Source organism: Caretta caretta, chromosome 15, assembly GCF_965140235.1.
Source record: "Caretta caretta isolate rCarCar2 chromosome 15, rCarCar1.hap1, whole genome shotgun sequence".
Taxonomy (NCBI): Eukaryota; Metazoa; Chordata; order Testudines; family Cheloniidae; genus Caretta; species Caretta caretta.
This window is the reverse complement of record NC_134220.1, coordinates 1,806,800-1,828,936: the sequence shown is the minus strand read 5'-3', so window position 1 is coordinate 1,828,936 and position 22,137 is coordinate 1,806,800. Positions and strand designations below refer to the sequence as shown.

At 56.0% G+C, this 22,137-nt stretch overlaps 1 protein-coding gene across 1 annotated transcript; it reads left to right on the top strand.

Moving 5' to 3' along the window:
• The first annotated feature begins 4,888 nt into the window (after positions 1 to 4,888).
• On the top strand, positions 4,889 to 14,605 carry NEFH (neurofilament heavy chain). The gene is made up of 4 exons (XM_048821259.2): positions 4,889 to 5,732; positions 9,584 to 9,783; positions 11,531 to 11,655; positions 12,386 to 14,605. The coding sequence occupies exons 1-4, from the start codon at positions 4,928 to 4,930 to the stop codon at positions 13,995 to 13,997; spliced, it is 2,742 nt and encodes a 913-aa protein (XP_048677216.2). The 5' UTR covers positions 4,889 to 4,927; the 3' UTR covers positions 13,998 to 14,605.
• The last annotated feature ends 7,532 nt before the right edge of the window (positions 14,606 to 22,137 follow it).

Below are 22,137 nucleotides of genomic sequence, written 5' to 3'. Positions count from 1 at the left end.
CTGGAGCACATGATTTATGAGGAGAGGATGAGAGAACTGGGGTTATTTAGTCTGCAGAAGAGAAGAGTGAGGGGGGATTTGATAGCAGTCTTCATCTACCTGAAGGGGGGGGGTCCAAAGAGGATGGAGCTCAGCTGTTCTCAATGGTAGCAGATGACAGAACGAGGAGTAATGGTCTCAAGTTGCAGTGGGTGAGGTCTAGGTTGGATATTAGGAAACACTATTTCACTAGGAGGGTGGTGAAGCACGAGAGTGGGTTACCTAGGGAGGTGGTGACGTCTTCGTCCTTAGAGATTTTTAAGGCCTGGCTTGACAAAGCCCTGTCTAGGATGATTTAGTTGGTGTTGGTCCTGCTTTGAGCAGGGGGTTGGACTAGATGACCTCCTGAGGGCTCTTCCAACCCTATGCGTCTATGATTCTAAAGCCAAGCTACCTTTGAATCATAGAATATCATAGAATCATAGAATATCAGGGTTGGAAGGGACCTCAGGAGGTCATCTAGTCCAACCCCCTGCTCAAAGCAGGACCGATCCCCGACTAAATCATCCCAGTCAGGGCTTTGTCAAGCCTCACCTTAAAAACTTCTAGGTAAGGAGATTCCACCACCTCCCTAGGGAACCCACTCCAGTGTTTCACCACTCTCATAGTGAAAAAGTTTTTCCTAATATCCAACCTAAATCTCCCCCACTGCAACTTGAGACCATTACTCCTTCTTCTGTCATCTGCTACCACTGAGAACAGCCTAGAGCCATCCTCTTTGGAACCCCCTTCAGGTAGTTGAAAGCATCTGTCAAATCCCACCTCATTCTTCTCTTCTGAAGACTAAACATCCCCAGTTCCCTCAGCCTCTCCTCATAAGTCATGTGTTCCAGTCCCCTAATCATTTTTGTTGCCCTCTGCTGGACTCTTTCCAATTTTTCCACATCCTTCTTGTAGTGTGGGGCCCAAAACTGGACACAGTAATCCAGATGAGGCCTCACCAGTGCCGAATAGAGGGGAATAATCACTTGCCTCGATCTGCTGGCAATGCTCCTACTAATACAGCCCATTATGCCGTTAGCCTTCTTGGCAACAAGGGCACATGGCTGACTCATATCCAGCTTCTCGTCCACTGTAATCCCAAGGTCCTTTTTTTTGCAGAACTGCTGCTTAGCCAGTTGGTCCCCAGCATGTAGCGGTGCCTGGGATTCTTCCTTCCTAAGTGCAGGACTCTGCACTTGTCCTTGTTGAACCTCATCAGATTTCTTTTGGCCCAATCCTCCAATTTGTTTAGGTCACTCTGGACCCTATCCTTACCCTCCAGCGTATCTACCTCTCCCCCCAGCTTAGTGTCATCTGCAAACTTGCTGAGGGTGCAATTAATCCCATCATCCAGATCATTAATAAAGATGTTGAACAAAACCGGTCCCAGAACTGACCTCTGGAGCACTCTGCTTGATACCAGCTGCCAAATAGACATCAAACCATTGATCACTACCCATTGAGCCCGATGATCTAGCCAGCTTTCTATCCACCTTATAGTCCATTCATCCAATCCATACTTCTGTAACTTGCTGACAAGAATACTGTGGGAGACAGTATCAAAAGCTTTGCTAAAGTCAAGATATATCACATCCACCATTTTCCCCGCATTCACAGAGCCAGTTATCTCATCATAGAAGGCAATCAGGTTGGTCAGGCATGACTTGCCCTTGGTGAATCCATGCTGACTGTTCCTGATCACCTCCCTCTCCTCCAAGTGCTTCAAAATGGATTCCTTGAGGACCTTTGCTGTGGTGCAAGCTCAAGGAGGCAAGTGAGCCCTGCTGGCTCATTGCACATAGTTAACCTGTAAAAACCCTTGTCACATGTTGTTTGCAAAGCACTTCACTAAAGTATGGATAATTCTTATTTCACAGATGAGGAAAATGAGGCACAGGAAGAGGGAGTGACACAAGTAAGATCAAAGTGTAAGTTAATGGCAGAAGCAGGAATAGAAGCCAGGTCCCCTGACTCCCAGGCCATTATGTGGCCTCCTTGCTCTGTTAAGAGCCAGCTGTGGCTAGAAAAGGGACAATCAACCCCCAGTGAAGTTACTGTCTTCTAGCCTGTCACTTGGAAGCAGTCCTTTTGATGATGGCATGTCTACCTGGACTGCTGCAGCAGTTCAGCATCAAATGGTGATGTGAGCGGGGGTCACTCCTGCTCTGAGCTGCTGGTTGCTGGGGGAAAAGATGCTTGACTCTTGGGGAGAAGAGGAAGAAAACCAGGTTGCCCACGAGAGCAGCAAGATCCCTTCATGCTGTGATTTCCTCAGCTCTCACCAATGAAGCAGGTTCTAGCCAGGTGAGTAGTTTGAGAGGAGACCTCTTGGAATCCTGGCTGTGAGGGAAGTTGTACTTTGGGATTTGGTGCTCTTCTTTCTGTATCTGTAATAAACCAGTGTCCCAGGCAGGTGAGAGAGAAAACCAAGCGCCTGCCCATTTGTGATTTGCAAATAGTCCAGGGCCCTTTTTGCAAGAGTCTGGGTGCTAACTCCAGCATCTTGGCCAAGTAATTTCATTCTGCCTCCCTCTTGTGGCTTCGCTCGGGCATTACATACGTTTGCGGTATATGTTGAATGGGTTATTAAATTGCTGTCTCACTTGCCAAGGAGCTGCAGGTCAGTGGCGGAGAAGGCAGAGTGCCTTTAAAAGTGGTGGGCAAACTCCTTTTGACTAGGAAATGTCAAATTGGCAACACCATACCAACAATGGAGTTGCTAGGTAAATGTAAAATTCCTAGGGCAAATTCTCCTGCAGCACCATTGAAATCAAATGTGTTTGCTCCTTGCCTCTGACAATCAGGCCACTTATTTAGCCACCTACATTAGATTGTAGCACCTGACTTTAGCAATCCAGGTTTGAAAATGTTGGCTTCAACCTTTCTGTGCCTCAGTTCCTTCATCTGTGAAATGAGGCTAATACGGAAGAGTAAAGCAAGTTCAGCTCAGCTCCATCTGGATAGTGGAAGGGTGAATTAGTGTTTGTTAGGTCATTGAAAAACAAACAGCTGAGCAATGTAGGGGTCTGAAGGGCTCAGAGAGGTGGTAAAGGAAGATTGGCACTTGTAGGCCCCTAGTCCAAGTGGGTAGAGATTGAAAGACGCCACCATCCGATGGAAATGAGCTGTAGACAATGTCCCCTGTTGCTGGCTATCTCGGCAGCAAGGCCTGGTTCTGGCAGCTAAGATCCACTCTTTTCCCCCCTGGGCCAGGGTTGAGGCACATTTGTGACTAGCAGGGGTATACGTGTTCCATAGACAGAGGTCTCCCCACCCCATGTCAAACCAGCTCAGCAGTGACATTCTTAGAAGTAAAATCCCACTCCCAGCTCCCCTCTTATTTAAAGAAAGTCCCTCTGCATGCAGCACAAGGGAAAGGAACCAACCCCCCCTCCCTCCCCAAGCTCACCCTCAGTTGCTTTCCTCAGGGCTCCTCCTCTCCCAGTGTGCCAATGATGTTGCCCTGGGGACTCGCCTGTGGTCACAGCCTGGCTGTGAGAGCTCACAAGCATCATGCAAGAGTCCCCGCACCCAAGCAGTGAGCTCTCCCTCCTAGCATGGAAACAAGACTGGAGGGACCCAGCCACAGCCCTTCAACCCCCCTAGTTTCAGCACAGGCTGAAAGAGGGATGTTGTCTGTATGTGTAGCCTGGTGCTGCGGGCGGGCTGGGTGGATGGGTTAGAAATGCAGACAGAGATGGGGTGTAAGGCGATAGATGGCTCTGGGTGCCCACCCAGGGGCTTCGCCCTCCCAAACTCTCCTGAGGAGGCTGCCCTTCCCCCAGAAGAGGGCATGCCGGCAGGCACACACCTGCACAGATAGGCCCGGCAGCACCGGAGAAAGGGGAGAGAAATAACCCGTTTCAGGCCTTGCCTGTGTCATTCTCGAGACCTGGCGCGTCCTCTGAGCGTCTTTCTGCTGTTTCTGCAGCAGCCGCTCCTTCCCCCGGCGGGGCCGGGCTGCGGCAGCTCCAGGTGGCTCATGGGTGATTCGAGTTTGCAAGTCATCAGCCTGCGCGGTTCCCTTGCCTAGAGGGAAACGGGCCCCGCGCAGCAGGGATGGCCCCTGCTCGCCTTCAGGAAAGTGACTCGCCTGTCCCCACTCTCTCCCCGCAAGGCTCTAGCTCGGTGGGGCTCCCGGGTTTCTTTCCAAGCGTTTGCCGGTGAGGTGGAGGCCGGAGCTTAGCTGGCTAGCGAGCCAGCCACAGAGAAGAGCGCGGGCCTGGGAAGAGCTCCCAGCACAGCTTCAGCTCCCTGCCCCTGCTGGGGATGGGAGATTGACCAGCCTCTCCTCTAGCCAACCGCAGCAAAACCCAGCGGGGTGACTCCCCGCAGCGCGCCGGGGAGGGAGCGGAGAGCGGCCGAGCCGGGGGACCTGCCGCCCTCCCATCACCTGGTCCCTTCGAGCTGTCGCCTCTCCAAGTCCCCGCCCTGCCCCGCTCACCCCAGCGCAAAGGGAATCTGGCTGGCGGCGGGGTCAGGAGCGGGGCCGTGTTCTTGGGGGGTTGCCCGCCTCATCTCGCCAGCGAGGAAAGGGAGGTGTGCGGGGGGGTCTTTCTAACTCCTGATCTTCTCTTCTCCTGGGGTTCGCCTGCTCCTTTGGGGCCACGGTGGGGAATCCCCCTGGTGGGAAGGGGTCAGGGGATCTTCTAATTCCTGATCCTTTCGGGGCTCTCGCCTCCCCCCCCCCCGCCCATACACCTGGCACTTGGCTCCTGCCTTCGCGCCCGCCCCCCCCCCCCCGCACTGAACGGGCGGCGCAGCCGGCGAGGGGGGGCGAGGGAGGAGGAGAGGCCCCCTCCCTCCCCGGCTCGGTGTCTGTAAGGAGGCTCCGTGCGCCGGGAGCCCTATATAAGCGGCAGCTCCCCTCGCCTGCCGCAGTGCCCCGGCCCGCCTCGCCCGCACCATGCTGAGCTACAGCGTGGACGCGCTCTTCGGGGCCAGCTCGCTCCGCAAGGAGAGCGCCCGCAGCGGCGCCCGCTCGCTGGCCTCCAGCGGCTTCCACTCGCAGTCGTGGTCCCGCGGCTCCACCGCCGCCTCCCCGCTCCGGCGAGGCGCGGGCGGCTACAGCCAGCTGGGCTCGTCGGCCGAGAGCCTGGAGTCGCTGAACGGCGAGCTGCGCGCCCGCTCGGAGAAGGAGCTGCTGCAGGCGCTCAACGAGCGCTTCGCCGGCTACATCGACAAGGTGCGGCAGCTGGAGGGGCGCAACCGGCAGCTGGAGGGCGAGGCGGCGGCGCTGCGGCAGCAGCAGGCCGGGCGCTCGGCGCTGGGCGAGCTGTGCGAGCGGGAGATCGGCGAGATGCGGGGCGCCGTGGTGCGGCTGGGCAGCGAGAAGGGGCAGCTGCAGCTGGAGCTGGAGCGGCTGGAGGAGGACATCCAGCACCTCCGGCAGCGGCTGGACGAAGAGGCCCGGCAGCGGGAGGAGGCCGAGGCGGCCGCCCGCGCCCTGGGCCGCTACACGGAGGAGTCGAGCCTGGCTAAGGGCGAGCTGGAGAAGAAGGCGCAGGCGCTGCAGGACGAGGCGCTCTTCCTCCGCCGCGTCCACGAGGAGGAGGTGAGCGACCTGCTGCTGCAGATCCAGGGCAGCCAGGCCTCGCTCGAGCTCCGCGACGCCGCCAAGCCCGACGTCACCTCGGCCCTCAAGGAGATCCGGGCCCAGCTGGAGGGGCACGCGGTGCAGAACACGCTGCAGTCCGAGGAGTGGTTCCGCGGTGAGCGCCCGGGAGGGGCTCGCCCCCGTGCAGGGGGCTGGGGAGACCCGGGGCGGGGCGGGGCGGGGGTCACGGTATCGGAGGAGGAGGCTGGGGAGACCCCTTGGCGCTGCGGGGCGGGGCGGGGGACACGGTACCTCCAGCCCCCATAGCTCTCCAAGAAGGAGGAATGTGGGGCGCAGGCACCCCCTTTGCACGGCCTGGAGGGGAGAGGGAGGGGGGTTTGGGGCCAGGCAGCTGGTGGGGAGCGGCATCCCCATTGCTCTGGAGGGAAGGGGCGTTGGGGAACTCGCCCCGATAGTTCGCAGGAGGCTGGGGCGCCCCACTCCCTGCAGCAGGGCGGGGGTGGGGGGTGTCGGTCCCGGAGGGATGTGCACGAGGTGGGAGCAGCGGGCGTCGCAGTCTGGGCTGAGTCAGGACTGTTCCGCCGCAAACTCAGCCCAAGGCCAGAGCCGCCCAGAACTCGCTGGCCTGCCAGGCACTCCCGGGGGGTGCTGCAGGGGGCGGAGGCTCCTGGGGGTCAGGCCAGGACAACCCGAACTCCTACAAGGTGAGTCAAGCTCCGTAAGGCATAACCCAGCACGGCACCCACCGCCTCGGGAAGGGCTGGGCTGGAGCTGCGCAATCGGCCTCCTCGCACTGGCCATGCGGACCCGGGACGCTGCCGCTGCTCTCCTGCCCCCGGATTAACCGCCACAGAGCAGCCCCGGGCGCCCGCCTAGTTCCCAGGTTGGCTCTGCGCTGGGGAGAGGGGTTAGCGCGCCCGTGTCGCTCCCCGGGCGGAGCGCTTCTCCGGGGGGCAAGGCAGGAACCGGCCCTGGAGACCGGCGGCGGCGGGCGGGGTTCCAAGGCTCCTGTACGCCCTGTGTCAGGGCGCGCTGCTGGGGGCCGGGGGGCATCAAGGTGGCGTTGTGCCCTTGGGGGCTCCCAAAGCCAGGCCCTGGTTTGCGAGGTTGCTAGCTCCCTGCCCCCGGGGCTGCCTGCGTGGGGACGCGCCCCGCTGGTTGGATCTCCCCCCCCCCCCCATCCACCCCAGGGTCTGGGGTCGCCGGAGCTCTGCCGGCTGCGGAGCCGAGCTGCGCCTCCGGCCTTCCTGGAGGGAGCTGTCCCGTCCCCATCGCAAAGCGCCCCTGGGCGGGCACGGCGCGGGATCAGCACCCGGGACAGCGCCTTCGCGCTGCGGTGCGCCTGCCGGTGACCCCGGTGCCCCGGCCTGGGTGTGCGCCCCAGTCCCTGTCTGGGCTGCGGGGCCGCGCTGCGGGAGACCAGACATCTTGGGGAGCCTCTGCCCCGGGGCTTCCCCGCCGCCATCCTCACAGCTCCGGCCGGGGCTGGGCGGGGCAGCCCGCACGCTGCCCACGGGCCGAGGAACGCAGCGCTGCCCGCCCGGGGAGAGGAGCAGCGGCAGGGCACCGGCGAGCAGCCGCTTCCCCCCTTGCAGTCCGGCTCCGCCTCCTGCCCGGGAAGGCCCGCAGCCTGCTTGGCTCAGGAGCTAGCGGCAGACTGGCCTGACTCTCGGTGCCAACGCCCAGACTCTCCTGGCCCTTCTGCAGGCCTGGCACCACCTCGCCCTCTGGAGGGATGGGAGCCGAGGCAGAAGGCGCTGCAGCCCCGGACCCGGGCTCCCGAGACGGGCCCTCCAGGCTCCGCCGCAGTCAGTAAAAATCACAGCCCTTAGCAGCTGCCTCGCACTGTGCAAACCCCGGCGAGGCCCAGGCGGGGCTTGGTTACCTACAGCCTGGTCCGGAGGGGTTACAGCCCCGGGGCCTGCCGTCTGAGCCGCCAAAGCCAGGCGAGGGGCGGTGGGCCCGAGCAGCCCAGCGCCGCTGTCTGGCTGCCGGGATCCGCCCGCAGCAGCAACCCCGCCCATGGAAGGGGTTGCCCCAGGCCCCTTCACATCGGCCTGCCTGCTTCTGCAGTGCTCTCCCGATGGCAGAGCCCTGTTACCCTGGCTCCAGCCGGCTGCCAGGGCAGGACAGGAGCCTCGCTGTGCCCTCCCAGCTCTGGGCATGGCCGTGTACCTGGGGAGAGGGGGTGTTCATGGGGGTGTGGGATTCTGTATTTTCCCCGCTACCCCACTCTGGAGCCCCTGTATCACGATCATCTTCCCACCAGATGTGGGCTGGGTGCAGCTTCCTTCAGACCCCTGCCACTTCTGGATGCCAGGAGATTGCAACAGACTAACCTGACCTCCCCCAACCCTCTTACCCAGAGTAGGAGGAGCCTTCTGCAGCCCTCCTAGCCTTTGCCAGGCAGGAGTGCCGCAGAGCAAGGGTCTCAGACTCAGGTGCCCTGTCCTGGCTGCCCATCGCCCCACTATTCAGCCTGCTAGCTCACACTGGTGGGGGTTGAACCTGCCAGTCGGAGTGCAAATCCTTTATTTTCTGATGCTATTAGGGGGGGATTGAATCTGGGCAATCTGCTAGTACAGTGACTGCCCCACTCCATTAACAAGCTTCTTGGAGGGGCCTTGTAATGAAGACGACCCGCCAGCTGCCTGGAACCGCAGCAAACTGCCCCCGAAAGCATGCTGTGTCATTGCAGCACGTCTTCTGGCCAGCCTGGGATTGCGTGTCAGCTGAGGGTGACGCGTGCTGGCTTTCCTCGCCTGCTTTGCAAAATTGTGATGCTGGGTAAGATGGAAAAGTTTCCAAGAAGAATGTTAATCAGGCTACTCCAGTTCTGAGCTCTTCAGCCCTTTGATTCCTCTCAGGAAGGTTCTCCATGGCCTTTTGGTTAATTTCAAGTACAATAGCCATTTAATGTGTGAAGGAGAAGGACTGTAACTTGTGCTTTCAGGGAGATGGATTTTCTGATCAAACTGGTCTCTTCCATCTTCTGTGGCAGCTTTCTAAAGCAGTCAGCTTTGTGACAATGTTGCAAGAGAAAGGAGTGGATTGAATGTAAGGCTTACATTGGTAGGGTGACACCCCTGGGCTGGCCTGAGGGCTCCCCCCCACCCTGCTGTGTGCAGGGCTGGCCCAAGCCCTCCCTGCCTCCCACTGGCATGGGGCCAGGCTGAGGTCCCCCTCCCCCTGGGGGCCCCCCCACCGCACCCCTGCATGTGGGGCTGCCCAAGCCCTTCCTGCCTCCAGCCCACGGGGGACCAGCCTGAGGTCTCCCTCCTCACTGGTGCCTGGGGCTGACCTGAGCCCCCCTACTGCCTACCTGAGACCCCCCCTTCCCTCTGCATGGGGGGCTGGGCCTCTGAACCTGCCCCCTATGTGGGGGGCTGGTGGTCCAAGCCGCCCCCTCCCGCCACCTGCCCCTGCATGGGGCCACCCGAGGCCTCTCTCATCCCCCTGCATGTGGGGTGGGCTGGCTGGCATGAGCTGCTCCTCCTAGCCCTCCCTCCAGCACAGAGCTGGCATTGCCACTTGTCCCCCTGCATGATGATCAGTTGGGAAAAGCAAACCAGACAAATGCCCAGTTTTGTCAAAATGTTAGGACGGGTGGAACAGGGCATAAAAAGAGACTGTCCTGGCCAAAATGGGGTGTATGGCCACCCGATGCACTGGAGAATTTCCTCCCATCATAGGTAAATGATTGCAGCAGATTGTCGTCTTCTGACAACCTTAGCTTCTCCTAGCCTTTCAGGGACGAGGATACAGCTCTTTGCAATTAAAAGAAGCAGTGCTGGGTATGTGAACAAATGCAGAGCTGCAGGAGGTTTTTGCAGGATACCTCCTCCCTCTGAGAACCTCCGCTGGGAGGGAGGTGGGACTGAATGGCTGGCACTCTGACACTACAGTGAAGGGTGCCGTAGAACAGCATAGGATTTATCTAATGAAGGAAGAGAGTCTCTCTCTTCTTTCCTCTCTCCAGTTCTCTCTTTCCATCCACCACTGCAGTGAGGCTGGACAAGTTGTCAGAAGCTGCCAAGGTGAACACAGATGCAATCCGCTCTGCTCAGGAGGAGATTTCAGAATACCGCCGGCAGCTCCAGTCCAAGGTCACCGAATTTGAAGCCCTCAAGGGGACCAAGGAATCCTTAGAGAGGCAGAGAGTGGACATAGAAGACCGTCATCATGCTAATGTCTTGTCCTGTCAGGTAACATACAGCGGAGGACATCACCCAGCTGCCAGTGTCCCATGCCAGACAAGGCCTGTATAACCCTCTTCCCAGAAATGCAGGGGGCGGGAAGTGGCATGGCAGCCTAGCTGTAGGAAGGTGGAATTACTTCCAGGCTTTGAGCAGAGTACACACGCACTGGGTAGAATCCAAGCCCACCCCGTTCCTGGGACTCGGCTTTGTTGGTACTTCAGACACCACCAAACTGTAAACTTTAGCCTAAGCTTTCTCCCCAGGCTTGGCTGTTTCTAGGGTTGTCCCTGCAGAACATCATCTGTTCCAGTCTCTGCCTCAGAGAGACACTCCAGACCCTCTTAGGTTTTGACCAGTCTGAACTATCCCCACAGTGACTCATCAAACTATCCCTCTGCATCCCTATACAGGGTTTAAGCACCTGATGGTGGAATGGCTCAAGGGAGGTGTCGCAGAGTGTGGGGGAGTCCAGGCCCTGCACCCCTCTTCCTGGGATCCACTGAGACTCTCAGCCAGCCAGTAAAACAGAAGGTTTATTGGACAACAGGAACACAGTCCACAACAGAGCTTGTGGGTACAACCAGGACCCCTCGATCACGTCCTTCTGGGGGAGCAGGGAGCTTAGACCCCAGCCCTGGGGTTCCCTGTGTTCCTCTCCCCAGCCTCCCAAACTGCCAACTAACCCCACCCAGCAGGTTCCCTGCTGCAGCCTCTGTTCACATTCCCGGGCAGAGGTGTTACCTCCCCCTCCCCCTCCTGGCTCAGGTGACAGGCTCTCAGGTCTCCCATCCCCAGGGCACATTCCCAGGTCAACACTCCCCCCTCCCTGCTGAGTCACTTCGTCACAGGAGGAGCCCTGAATCACCAGCTGTGTCCTAGAATATGCCCTGCCAGTTCACTCACTAAGAATGAGAACAGGCTTGCTTTTGTGGCTTGGGGAATTTAGCACCATGCTGTGATCTACTAGGGACAGTTGCACCGCAAGTTATCACCAAAGGGGAACTGCTGCTCTTTGAGAGGTGGGGAGACTCAGTGGGATGGGATATGACTCCTGATGTTTTCCTTAGACTATCACAAGCCAAATCCAATACAGCAGCTCCTCACCACATGGGGGAGACGGGGTGGATAGTTCTTTCTAAGTTGTGGGGCCACACAGCAGCCGCAGAGGCCGAGAGAGGTAGGGGGTGGGAGGGGAGCAATTTGGGGCATGTAGGGCTGCCACAGGGAGAGGCACCTCTCCCCCAGAGCTGCTGCCTGTGGGGCGAGAGGGCTGGGGGGAGTCCTTTTTTTCCTGCCGCAAACCCCAAGCCCCTCATCCCCGGCCCCACCCCAGAGCCTTCATCCCCAGCCAGAGCCCTCACCCCCAACCTTCTGCCCCAGCCCTGAGCCCCCTCCCACACTTTGAACCCTTTGGCCCCACTCCTGCCACACATCACCTCCTTATTGGTGCACATAAGACAATTCATTCTGCATATGGATGTAAAAAATTAGAGGGAACAGTCCCTGGCGAATCTGGAGATAACTTGGCCCTAGCAAAGAGGTGATGATCTGAGTGCAGAATGAGCCCAGTGAATTGCGCATCCACTTGAAGCTAGCATTGCAGGATCTAACGGCAGTGATAGATGAGCACTGGATGCCATGGTATCCCAAGGTGCACAGTGGCAGCTCAGTCTCTGCTTTGCTTGTGGAAAGTGGAAATCTGGAACAGGGGCAGTGCAGCCTGGAAACAGCCCTAATTGTGTTTCTGCCCCAGGAAACCATCCAGCAGCTGGACAACGAGCTGAGGAACACCAAGTGGGAGATGGCAGCCCAGCTCCGCGAGTACCAGGACCTGCTGAATGTCAAGATGGCCCTGGATATAGAAATTGCTGCTTACAGGTACAGAGCCACAAGCAGGGGTAGAGGTGAGCTCATGGAGGCAGCTCTCAGCAAGTTCTTTAGAACTATCCAATGCTAAGCGTACAAAATAGACACCAGCACAGGGGACTTTTCACTAAACAATATCATCACCCCCACTGCCTTCCTTTCAGAGTCCCTAAATCATTTAACAGCCTCTCCTGGGCAGTTCTGCCAAGTCACCACCCTCATCTCGCTGAGCAGAGCTAGTATATATGATGTTTATCCAAGCTGGGAATTACACCTCCCAGCCGCAGTGCAGACAGAGACTTGGGTATGCAGATGGCCCTACCCAAGGACAGGAGGGAACCAATATCTTAAGCATCAAGCTGCTCCGGCCCCCAGGTTTTGCATGGCTCCTTGGCTTATCCCCAGCTAAAGCATGCACGTGGAGGCAAGGGGATGAAATCTTACAGCAGGCTTGTATGGACAGCAAGCTGATCTCCCCAGCCCCATTGGGGAAAATACTGTGAACAGCAAAATACACCCCCCTCCAAGGAGCCTGAAGGGTGAATGTCAAAGAGAAACCAGGATCCCAAGGGAGTCCTTAGGGCCTGATACAAAGCCCTAAGGACTTAACTGAAAGACTCCCATTGAGTTCAGTGGGCTTGGGTCAGACTCAAGTGTTCACAAAAGCAAAGTTAAGATTTACTAGTAACATTTTCAGAACTGCAAAGTGGACTCTGACTTCCTTTCTCTGTCTCTCTCACAGAAAGCTGTTGGAAGGAGAGGAATGCCGCATCGGGTTTGGACTCGGACCTTTCCTCTTCCCTGAGACACCCCCTAAACCCCCCAGCATTTCCACCCACATAAAGGTGAAACGTGAGGAGAAAGTCAAAGTGATGGAGAAGTCTGATAAGGAAACCGTGATTGTGGAGAAGCAGACAGAGGAAATCCAGGTGACCGAAGAGGTAACGGAGGAAGAGGAGGCCGAGAAGAAAGAGGAAGCTGGAGAGGAGGGTGAGGAAGAAGCTGAGGCAAAGGAGAAAGAGAAGGAAGAACCTGAGGAAGTAGCGGAAGGTGAAGAAGAAAAGGCCAAGTCCCCAGAAAAGGAGGAGGCAAAGTCTCCAAAGAAGGCCAGGTCCCCAATGAAGGAGGAAGCTAAATCCCCAGAAGCCAAGTCTCCAGAGAAGCCGGCATCCCCCACCAAGGAGGAAGCCAAGTCTCCGGAGAAGCCGGCATCCCCCACCAAGGAGGAAGCCAAGTCTCCGGAGAAGCCGGCATCCCCCACCAAGGAGGAAGCCAAGTCTCCGGAGAAGCCGGCATCCCCCACCAAGGAGGAAGCCAAGTCTCCGGAGAAGCCGGCATCCCCCACCAAGGAGGAAGCCAAGTCTCCGGAGAAGCCGGCATCTCCCACCAAGGAGGAAGCCAAGTCTCCGGAGAAGCCGGCATCTCCTACCAAGGAGGAAGCCAAGTCTCCGGAGAAGCCTGCATCTCCCACCAAGGAGGAAGCCAAGTCTCCGGAGAAGCCTGCATCTCCCACCAAAGAGGAAGCCAAGTCCCCAGAAGCCAAGTCTCCAGAGAAGGCCAAGCCTCCTGTGAAGGGTGAGGCCAAGCCTCCAGAGAAAGAAATAACCCCCCAAAAGGAATTGATCAAATCACCCCAGAAAGAATCCAAGGTGCCCATAAAAGAAGAGATGCCAAAAAAGAGAGAGGAGAAAGCCCCAGCCAAACCGGAAGTGGAGGAGAAGGAAGACAGCAAGAAAGAGGAGGGGCCAAAAAAGGAAATCCCAGCCAAGGAGACTCACAAACCTGAGCCTAAGGTAGAAGAGAAGAAAGAAGAGGAGAAGCCCAAAGAAGATGACAAGGAAAAAGCTGCCAAGCCAAAGCTCCCTGCCCCCGAGGAGAAGAAAAAGGAAGTTGTAAAGCCTGAAGAGAAAGAGGTGAAGGAGAAGGAGCCGACCAAACCAGCACCAAAACCCAAAGAAGAGAAGATGGAGGAGAAAGCTGCTAAGCAGAAGCCTGAACCTAAACCTCAGGAAAAGGAAGCCAAGGCCAAGGAGCCCAGCAAACCAGCAGAGAAGGAGCCTGAGAAACAGAAGTCTGAAGAAAAGAAGGAAGAACCTAAAAAGGAGAAGGCTGAGCCCAAAATGGACCAAGAGGAGAAACCCAAAGCTGAAGCTAAACCCAAAGAAGAGTCAATGGCTGCCAAGACAGAACCCAGCAAAGACACCAAGGAGACCCCCAAGGTGGAGACACCCAAAGATGCGCCAAAAGCTAGCAAGCCCAAGGCAGAGAAAGTGGAGAAGTCCTCCAGCACAGACCCAAAAGAGGCCAAACCCACAGAGAAAGCTGCTGCTGCTGCCGAGAAGAGCGAGAAGTGAAGAGCAGAGGCTGGGACGTGCGAGGAGATGGACCACCAAAGAGAACTCGGAGGCTCTCCCTGCCAGGTGGTCAGTTATATTTTTGTTTTCACAAGAGGAGCCTTTACTTAGATGGTGGGTGCCCTCCCACCTCTGAGCTGGAGCTCACGTTAGCAATATGTTTATGTGAAAGAAATCAAAACCCAGTACCTGAGCCTCCACCAATGATGTTATGTTATGATAGCTTCAATAGCAGAATGTGATACATGCAGAATGCCACATTTAAACACTGGAATTATAAAAGAAACCTGCCCCTTTTCCAAATAAGTGCATTTATTTACGATATGTGCAATAGATGGACAAATGCAATAAAGAATGTACACAGTTAGAGCTCTGTTATACCGTGGAGAAGTACAGTAAGGTAGGAAACTCAGAGTTGTAAATGCCTTTTCATTTTACAAAAGGAAATTATTGAAATCCTCCTTTGTACACTGCACCGTCTGTGGTTGACTTAAAGGGAAGCAGGTTAGACACTAGTTGCAGAAACACACAAAGAAATAAGAAGTGCACTATACAAGCCCACTTTCAATTGCTTCTGTGCAATAAGAAATAAAATGCTTACAGACTAACTACTCTCTGTCTCCTATCTGCCAGTTCCTTCCAGAGGAGAACAGGACCACAGTTCATCACTGTTGAAAGGCCACTGAGCAATGGAGGGCAGGGCTCTATGCGAATGTGTGGATTGGGAGGATTTGATACAAACAGCTGGAGTTCCCATTCAATCACCCTTAGACATTGGTCCTTGTGACAGGACTTGGGCCCAGGTGCTCAAAGGAATGTAGGCTCCTAACTTCCATTGGAATCAATGGGAATTGGGCACCCAACTACCTGGGAGAATCTAGGCCTTGGTCTCTAAAGAAGGAAGTTTGGCTGTTGAATTAACAGATGGGCTAGATCTAGGCCCTTCCACAGTGCATCCAGCGCTCTTAAGCATTCACCAGTCATATTAGCAATGGTTTCATTGCTCTGCAATGCTCCGGCAAGCCCTCCTTTAGAATTTGGGAAGCCCAACTTGCAAAGAACGTGGAGCGGGGCGAGGTAGGGGATTCAGTCTGTGCCCCAGGCCACTGGCACTGAAGGAGGTACCCCAGCAAGGAAGCCAGCTGTGTGAAGGGAGTGTCTGCAGGAGCCAACTTGGCTCCACAAACCATGGGTTCGAGGCTGCCACCCGGAGAGAGGAAACTAGCGGAAGAGGTTCAGATGAACAAACGGACAAAGCAGAACCACTGCTTGTGGGAAGGGGCAGCCCATGTGCAGGACTCGGAGCTATGGCATGTGTGTGCATAACCACAGCATGGGCAGGGGCTGCTGTGGCAGCAGGAATGTGTTCCAGCAGCAAGGAGAGAGAGGGATTTTTAATAGTGAGAGTCCTAGGGGTCTCTGGGGACTGGTTTATTACAACAGTATCAGTGCAGTCCCACACTGCAATGCAGACTGGCTGCTTGGCCTGTGTTCTTCCCTGCCCAGAGGAGACACGGGAGAGCAGAACCGAGAGAGGGACCAGCAAAGGCCAGGCACGAGAGGATGTAGGACAAGCTCCGGAAATGCCCTAGTTTCCAGGCTGTGTGTGCGGGGGGGAAGCCTGTGCCATCTGCCTCACGCTGCACAGGCCAGCATGGAGCTGATCATTAGAGAAGCTGGTGCTGCCGTTCTTGCAGAGGAGGCATCAGAGAACTGGGGGCCTGGAGCGCTACGCATTATGGGGTGAAATGGAGGAGCTAGGTCCCACAGAGACACTGGGAACTCGTTGACCATCTGCAGGTCACCAGCCTCTCAGCAAGAGGGGAGTGAGTCCCCGAGGGATTAATAAGACCCTCCTTACAGGCAACCCACAGGGAGGGCCATTATCTTCTCCCCCCCCCAGGCCTGGTGGGCCCCCTGCACAGAGCAACACTGCACATTAGCATGATCTCAAAGCACTTTCCAAAGGTTGGTCAGCACCATTAAACCCTCTTCCTCCGCGTGTTTTACACATGGGGAAACCAAGGCACAGAACAATAAAATCGCTTGCCCAAGTTCCCACGTGGCAGTGTGAGGAACAGAACCCAGGACTCCTGACTCCCAGTTCTGCCACCGTCTGTGCATCTCACAGCAGGAGTCCTTGCATGTCTCACAAACCAGCAATGAACCCCCCCACCCCGTGCGTACAATGGCAGCAGCACAAGTGCTTTGTCATTAAATGAACGGGAGCAGGGCAACACGGAAAGTGAGCTGGGATAACTAGAGAGGGTGGAATCCCGGAGCCATGACCTCAGCTTTCAAGGTGGCCGGCCAGCCTGGAGCGACAGCTGCACCCACCCAGACTTGGTGATGAAAACCAATTTTCATTGGAGGTGCTGGTGCTAGATGGCAGGGATCGGTGCCCGAGGTAGTCTGGTCCCTGTAGCCTCGCTTCTCTTCCCAGGGCAGCACCGTGGCCAGGGGGTGAGTGTTTCCGCACCTGCTTTTAGCAGTGGACTGAGGTGGTGCCAAGCCTTGGCAGCTCTTGATGGGTTCGGGCCACTGATCTGGAAAATCGGCGGCTTTCCCAAACCCATTCCCAAGGTTTCTAAGAGACTGTGCAAGGCTGGGGCTGGGCTTGCAGAGGAATCTCTCCCCACCAGGCTTAATTTGTAACGAGAGAGGTGCCAGGGCTCACGCAATTTTTCACATTCATAACTGATGCACCAAGCCCAGGGGTGCTGGGGCTCCGCCCTGGCAAGCCCCACACAAATTAAGCACTGCCAAAGGGGTGACATCGCCCACTGAGCTCCCGGGGAGCAGTCAGTCATCCAGGCTCTGAGCTGCAACCGTGCTGCGCTGTAGCTCAGAAGCCCAGGAGACAGCCCCGTAGCAGACAGCTACCCCATCCCTGCCCACCAGGCTCCTCCTGCCCCCATTCTCTCGGAGGGACCCCTCTTTTCATTGTATAACCTCACTGTCTCCCAGAACTGCCTTGCTCCTGTTCCCATGGGTACCTCCTTCAGCTCCAGGACAGGCCGCCTCTCTCATCCTCACGTAGGGCTGCAGGGACACCCAGGGGAGAGCACTTGCAGGGAGGAAATCTTCATGGGGTCCTCGCAGCGGGGAGGGCTGTGGCTGGGAAGGCTGTGATCATCAGGCCAGCTCCCCCAAGCCCATGGATCCCATAGACTCAGACCCTCCACACAGAGCATCCCCAGTGCTGCAGTGTCTAGCCACCGTGGGCTGGAGGGAAGAGCAATGTGTGGCTGAAGGGGCAGCGAACAGCAGGGTGTGGAGAGGTCAGGTACCACACCTAGGCTCATAGAAATGGGCTGACTCCAAGCCGGGGCCTTTTGTTTCCTCCTCCCTGGTGTAGTCTGCTCATTTCCAGCCCCTGTGCCCTAAGGGGTGAAGGAATGTTCTGACAGACACAGTAAATTTTCTTCTGCCCAGTCCCCCTGGCCATTCACCCACCTTTAGCTCGTGGACAGTGGCAGGACAGGCCAAAGAAGCTTTTGTTTTGCCCCCTGGCATTCACTGTTAAGAACAGCCCTCGTGCTGGGTGATGTCTGGGACTGGCATTGTCATATCACCATGCCAACAAGATGACGTCCTCCTGTGACCACAGCATCACAACCAGAGGGGCTGTTAGCGCCCAGCATCCCAGGTAGCCCCGCCCCCAGCAGATCAGCTCCTGGCTGTCCTACATTTGCCCAAGGGCGACACTTCCCTGCCGGATCAGCCCAACCTCCTGGCCAGGGCCCCGGGCTGGGAACCAGGGCTCTGGAAGTGCTGAGCACTGGCAAGTCCCATTGACTTTCCCTGCAGTCCTGGCTAATCAACAGCTCTGAGAATCAGGCTCAGGGCTCTTTCCTCCCCGACACTGCAAGGCCAGTTCAGATCTGCCTGTGCAAAAACATCAGTTGGCATCAGCTCAGGACACGTGGCCCTGGGCAGGGCTGTACCACCAAGGAGAGAAGCACAAGACCTCCCTTTTCTCCTTCCCTCCAGCATCTAGTATTAGACACTTCCTGAGATCCCTGAGAGTCGGCACCTGGGGGACAGACAAGATAGCTCCACCATGGCAACCAGAAAAGCTTCTAACAGTATGTTGGTTTTCCCCTACACCATCTAATCACTGTAGTACGGGAGTGCCTCCCACACATGAATGCATTTATCCTCACCACCCACCTCTGAGGTAGGTCAGGACTGTTATCCTCACTGATGGGAAACTGAGGCACGGAGGGGTCAAGGTCACACAGTCTGTAGCACAGCAGGGAACTGAAGCTAGATCTTCTGTGGCCCAGTCCCTTCCTACTGTTGTTTATATTTGTATTCCAGTAGCAGCTAGAGGCTCCATTGTGCTGGGCACTGCACAGAGACATGCTAAGAACTGACAGGCTAAAGAGACCAGACAGACAAAAATAAATATTTTCCACCCCCCATTTTACAGAGGGGGAACTGAGCCACAGAGAGATGAAGAGTACACTGCAATCGGAGGTATAACTGCAGCTTATGTGGACATAATCTAGCTAGGTAGGTCCCGGCCCTGCAAAGCTGGAGGATTCCTCAGGCCCACGCTGTGGCGTTGCTGATCTGGCACTCATGCTCGCTAGACTAGTCTGCTTGAGCCCTGCCCCCATGATCCCTCTATAGGTAGCCTTGGGCCAAGGCCACATGGGGCGTCTGTGGCAACATTTGGAATTGAATCCAAATGTTGGCAGTTTTTAACGATGTGCGTAATTAACAACTGGAACAACTTATCAAGGGTCCTGGTGGATTCTCCATCACTGACAATTTGTAAATGAAGACTGGGTGTTTTTCTAAAAGCCGTGCTCTAGGAGTTATTGTGGGGCTGGTCTCTGGGCTGGGTGATGCAGGCCAGACTAGATGATCACAGTGGTCCCCTCTGACCTTGGAATCTGCGAGTCCAGATCTCCTGAGTCCCAGGCCAGTGCATTCACCCCACAGCCCTCCTTCCTCTTCCACCCCATGAGCAACCAGGCACTTTGGGGCTGCGCTGACTTTTCATACTAAGTACAAAGAGCAAGAAAGAGCAAAAGTCTTTGCCGGAGAGCAAAGGGTGCGTGATGCCACTGACCCAGACTCAGAGCTCGAGGCAGCTGCCTCTGCAGACAGGCAGGGCGCTCAGCAAGTTAAACAGCAATGCACAGAAAAGCAAAGCATTTCTGTGTCTACAGCTACCCATGCCACACTCCGAGGCTGGTGTTCTCCCATGCTGAGGAGAAGGGCCATGGGATCTCACGGCCACACAGAGCAAAAAAGGAACCGGATTTTGAATATTCATCCCTTGTAATGCAATTCATCTGCTGTGAAGGGCTGACTCAGTGCTGCTGGGGTCAGGAATGGGCAGTTCCAGGAAGTCTAGACACTTCAGACCTGATGGTTATGGGATTAAATCATCCCCTTGGGCCATTTGGAATTGAAGTCGAGGCCCATTTCCCATTACTGAGCTGGGATCTTACTGAGGTTTTTAATTAATCATTTTATAATAAAGTCACTTTCCTAGTCTCTCAAATGAAGTGGGAAGAATTCCAGGAAGCAAAGCTTTGATTGTCAGAATGGAGGGAAGATGTACTAATTATTTTTAATATTTCTTCACAACCTTCCGCCACCTAATAGAGCTTTAACACATCCCAGCCATCTGCTGCATGCTGGCCTGGCCTGTCACTGAGCTGTCCCCATGGATCTCACAGTCACACTTGCTGAGCTCCTAAATTTGCTTCAAAAACACATCAGTTGCTTTAGAGGAGGTAAATGTGCCGTTCTACCTAACGCAGGCTCTGCGGTTCCCTGGGAAGAGGGTCATTCAGGAGAATCACCACCATCACATCAAAGATGAAACAAAGCAGCAATTTCATGATGGAGATCCAGGACTAGTTAAAGGTACACGATTGTTTAACTATTAATTGGTGAGCTGGCTAATTCTCTCCACACTGGTAGACAAATTAAGTTGCAGGCAGCTGAACCGTGTAGGATTGGCTCAGACAAGGAACGAAGTGAGGAAGGCTGGGAGTGCGGACGGGGATTCAGGAGTAGTGGGCTCAATTCCTGACTCTGCCCTAGACTTCCTGTGTGATCTTGACCAAGTCACTTAAACTCTGTGCCTCAGTTTCCCCATATGTAAAAATAGGGATAATGGTATTTCCCTTGTCTGTCTTGCCTATTTAGATTGCAAGCTCTTTGGGGCAGAGATTGTCTTTTACTACATGAAAGTACAGCAATGAGCAAAATGGGGCACAGATCTCAGCTGGCTCCTAATCCCTAGCCTAATAAAGGTGGTGTTCAAACAGAGCTTTGACACTACGGCTGCCATGCTGCTTTCTTCCCTAAGGCTCAGAGATTGCCCAGTTTCCTTCCCAAATATTTTACTGCCCCCATCCTTACCCAGTCATGCAACATCCTACTCATGGGGTAGGCCTAGGAGCGGCTGAATCACTGTGGGGTTGGGCCCTAGCCACAGTGGAATAGATCTTTCTTGGCTCCCCACTTCAGCAGTCCCATTGCCTGTGGGGGGGTTACATGCAAGAGGCAGACTAAGAGGGCAGCATGGCTCAGTTTGTAAAGCCCGTTGGGACCGTGGGAGAGTCACGGCTCTCTGGGAATACAAGCTAAGAGGGCAGGTGAGGATATGAGCGCTCACTGCAGCAGCGCCCCTCGGTGGCTGCAGGGCACGGTACCATTCAGCACACGGTACTTGCAGTAGCTGATCTCTCTCTGATGGTACTTACAGATCTTAGTGGGGCTCCTCGAGGCGGTCCATGGAACACTTGCTTGTGATCCAGAGGGAACCGGCTCCCCTCCTCCTTTCAAGCTGCAGGCTCCTGGTTGCAAAGCAGAACCTGATCCCAGGTGGACAACAAGAGGGAACCTAGCTGCCTTTGCTGTCCCTAGCAGAAGGGGAATGAGGCAAATCCATCGGAGAAGAGGACTATGGGAAGGATTTTCAATAGCACCTAAGTGATTTAGAAGTGCATGTCCCATTGAAAGTCAATGTGTCTGGGTAACAAGAGCAGAGGGAGAAGACGATGAGGCAATCAGAACAGCATGTGCAGAGGGAAAGTAGATGGGGCAAAACTCAGCCTGCACGCTTGGAATGGAGAAGAAAAGGAGCCAGCAAAAGTTCCCAGGCCAACACACCTAGTGCAACAGACAGCTCCAAAGACACACCCTGCCCGGCTGTCTGCCCTCATTAGCAATTGATGTGGAGCACGGACTGGCCCTACAGCAGCCTTGCCTAAGGCCCTGTCTACACGGGCCAGTTTCTGCGCAGTAAAGCAGCGTTCTGTGCTGTAACTCCCCAGGGGTCACGCGGCCAAGCCGCTGAGTGTGCAGACATTGCACAGTTGCAGTGCTGTAAAAACACCACCCCGACGAGAGACGTGCAGCCTTCTGCGCCGGGGGTACAGACACCCTGGTCGATGACAGCCCTGCGATTGGCCTCCGGGAGGTGTCCCACAATGCCTGTTCTTGCCTCTCTGGTCATTGGTTTGAACTCCACTGCTCTGTCCTCAGGTGACCAACCATGAGCCCCACCCCGTAAATTCCTTGGGAATTGGGAAAGTCCCCGTCCTGTTGGCTCGGTGATGCGTGCAGTGGTCTCAGCGAGTCTTTCCAGGTGGCCAAGCCTGCTCCATGGACCAGGCGATCCCCCGCTTGGCGCAGTGCCGAGCTGCTGGACCTCATCAGCACTTGGGGAGAGGAGGTTGTCCAGCCCCAGCTGCGCTCCAACAGTCAGAATTATGATACCTATGGACAGATTTCACGATGCATGACAGAAAGGGGCCGTGAGCGGGACACACTGCAGTGCAGGGTCAAAGCGAAGGAGATGTGGAACACCTACCACAAGGCGCAGGAGGCAAACCGCCGCTCCGGTGCTGCACCCACGAGCTGCTGGTTCTACAAAGAGCTGGACGCGATCCTTAGTGGCGACCCCACCTCCACTGCGAAAGCCACTGTGGATACTTTGGTGGCTCGCGGGCCAGTCGAGAGTGGACAGAGCCAGGCGGAGGAAATCTTGGACGAGGATGTGCAGGGGGAGGGGGACCCAGAGCCAGAAGACAACTCGGAGGTCAGAGATGCATGCAGCCAGGAGCTCTTCTCTATTCCAGAGGAGCCCTAGCTAGTCACAGCTGTC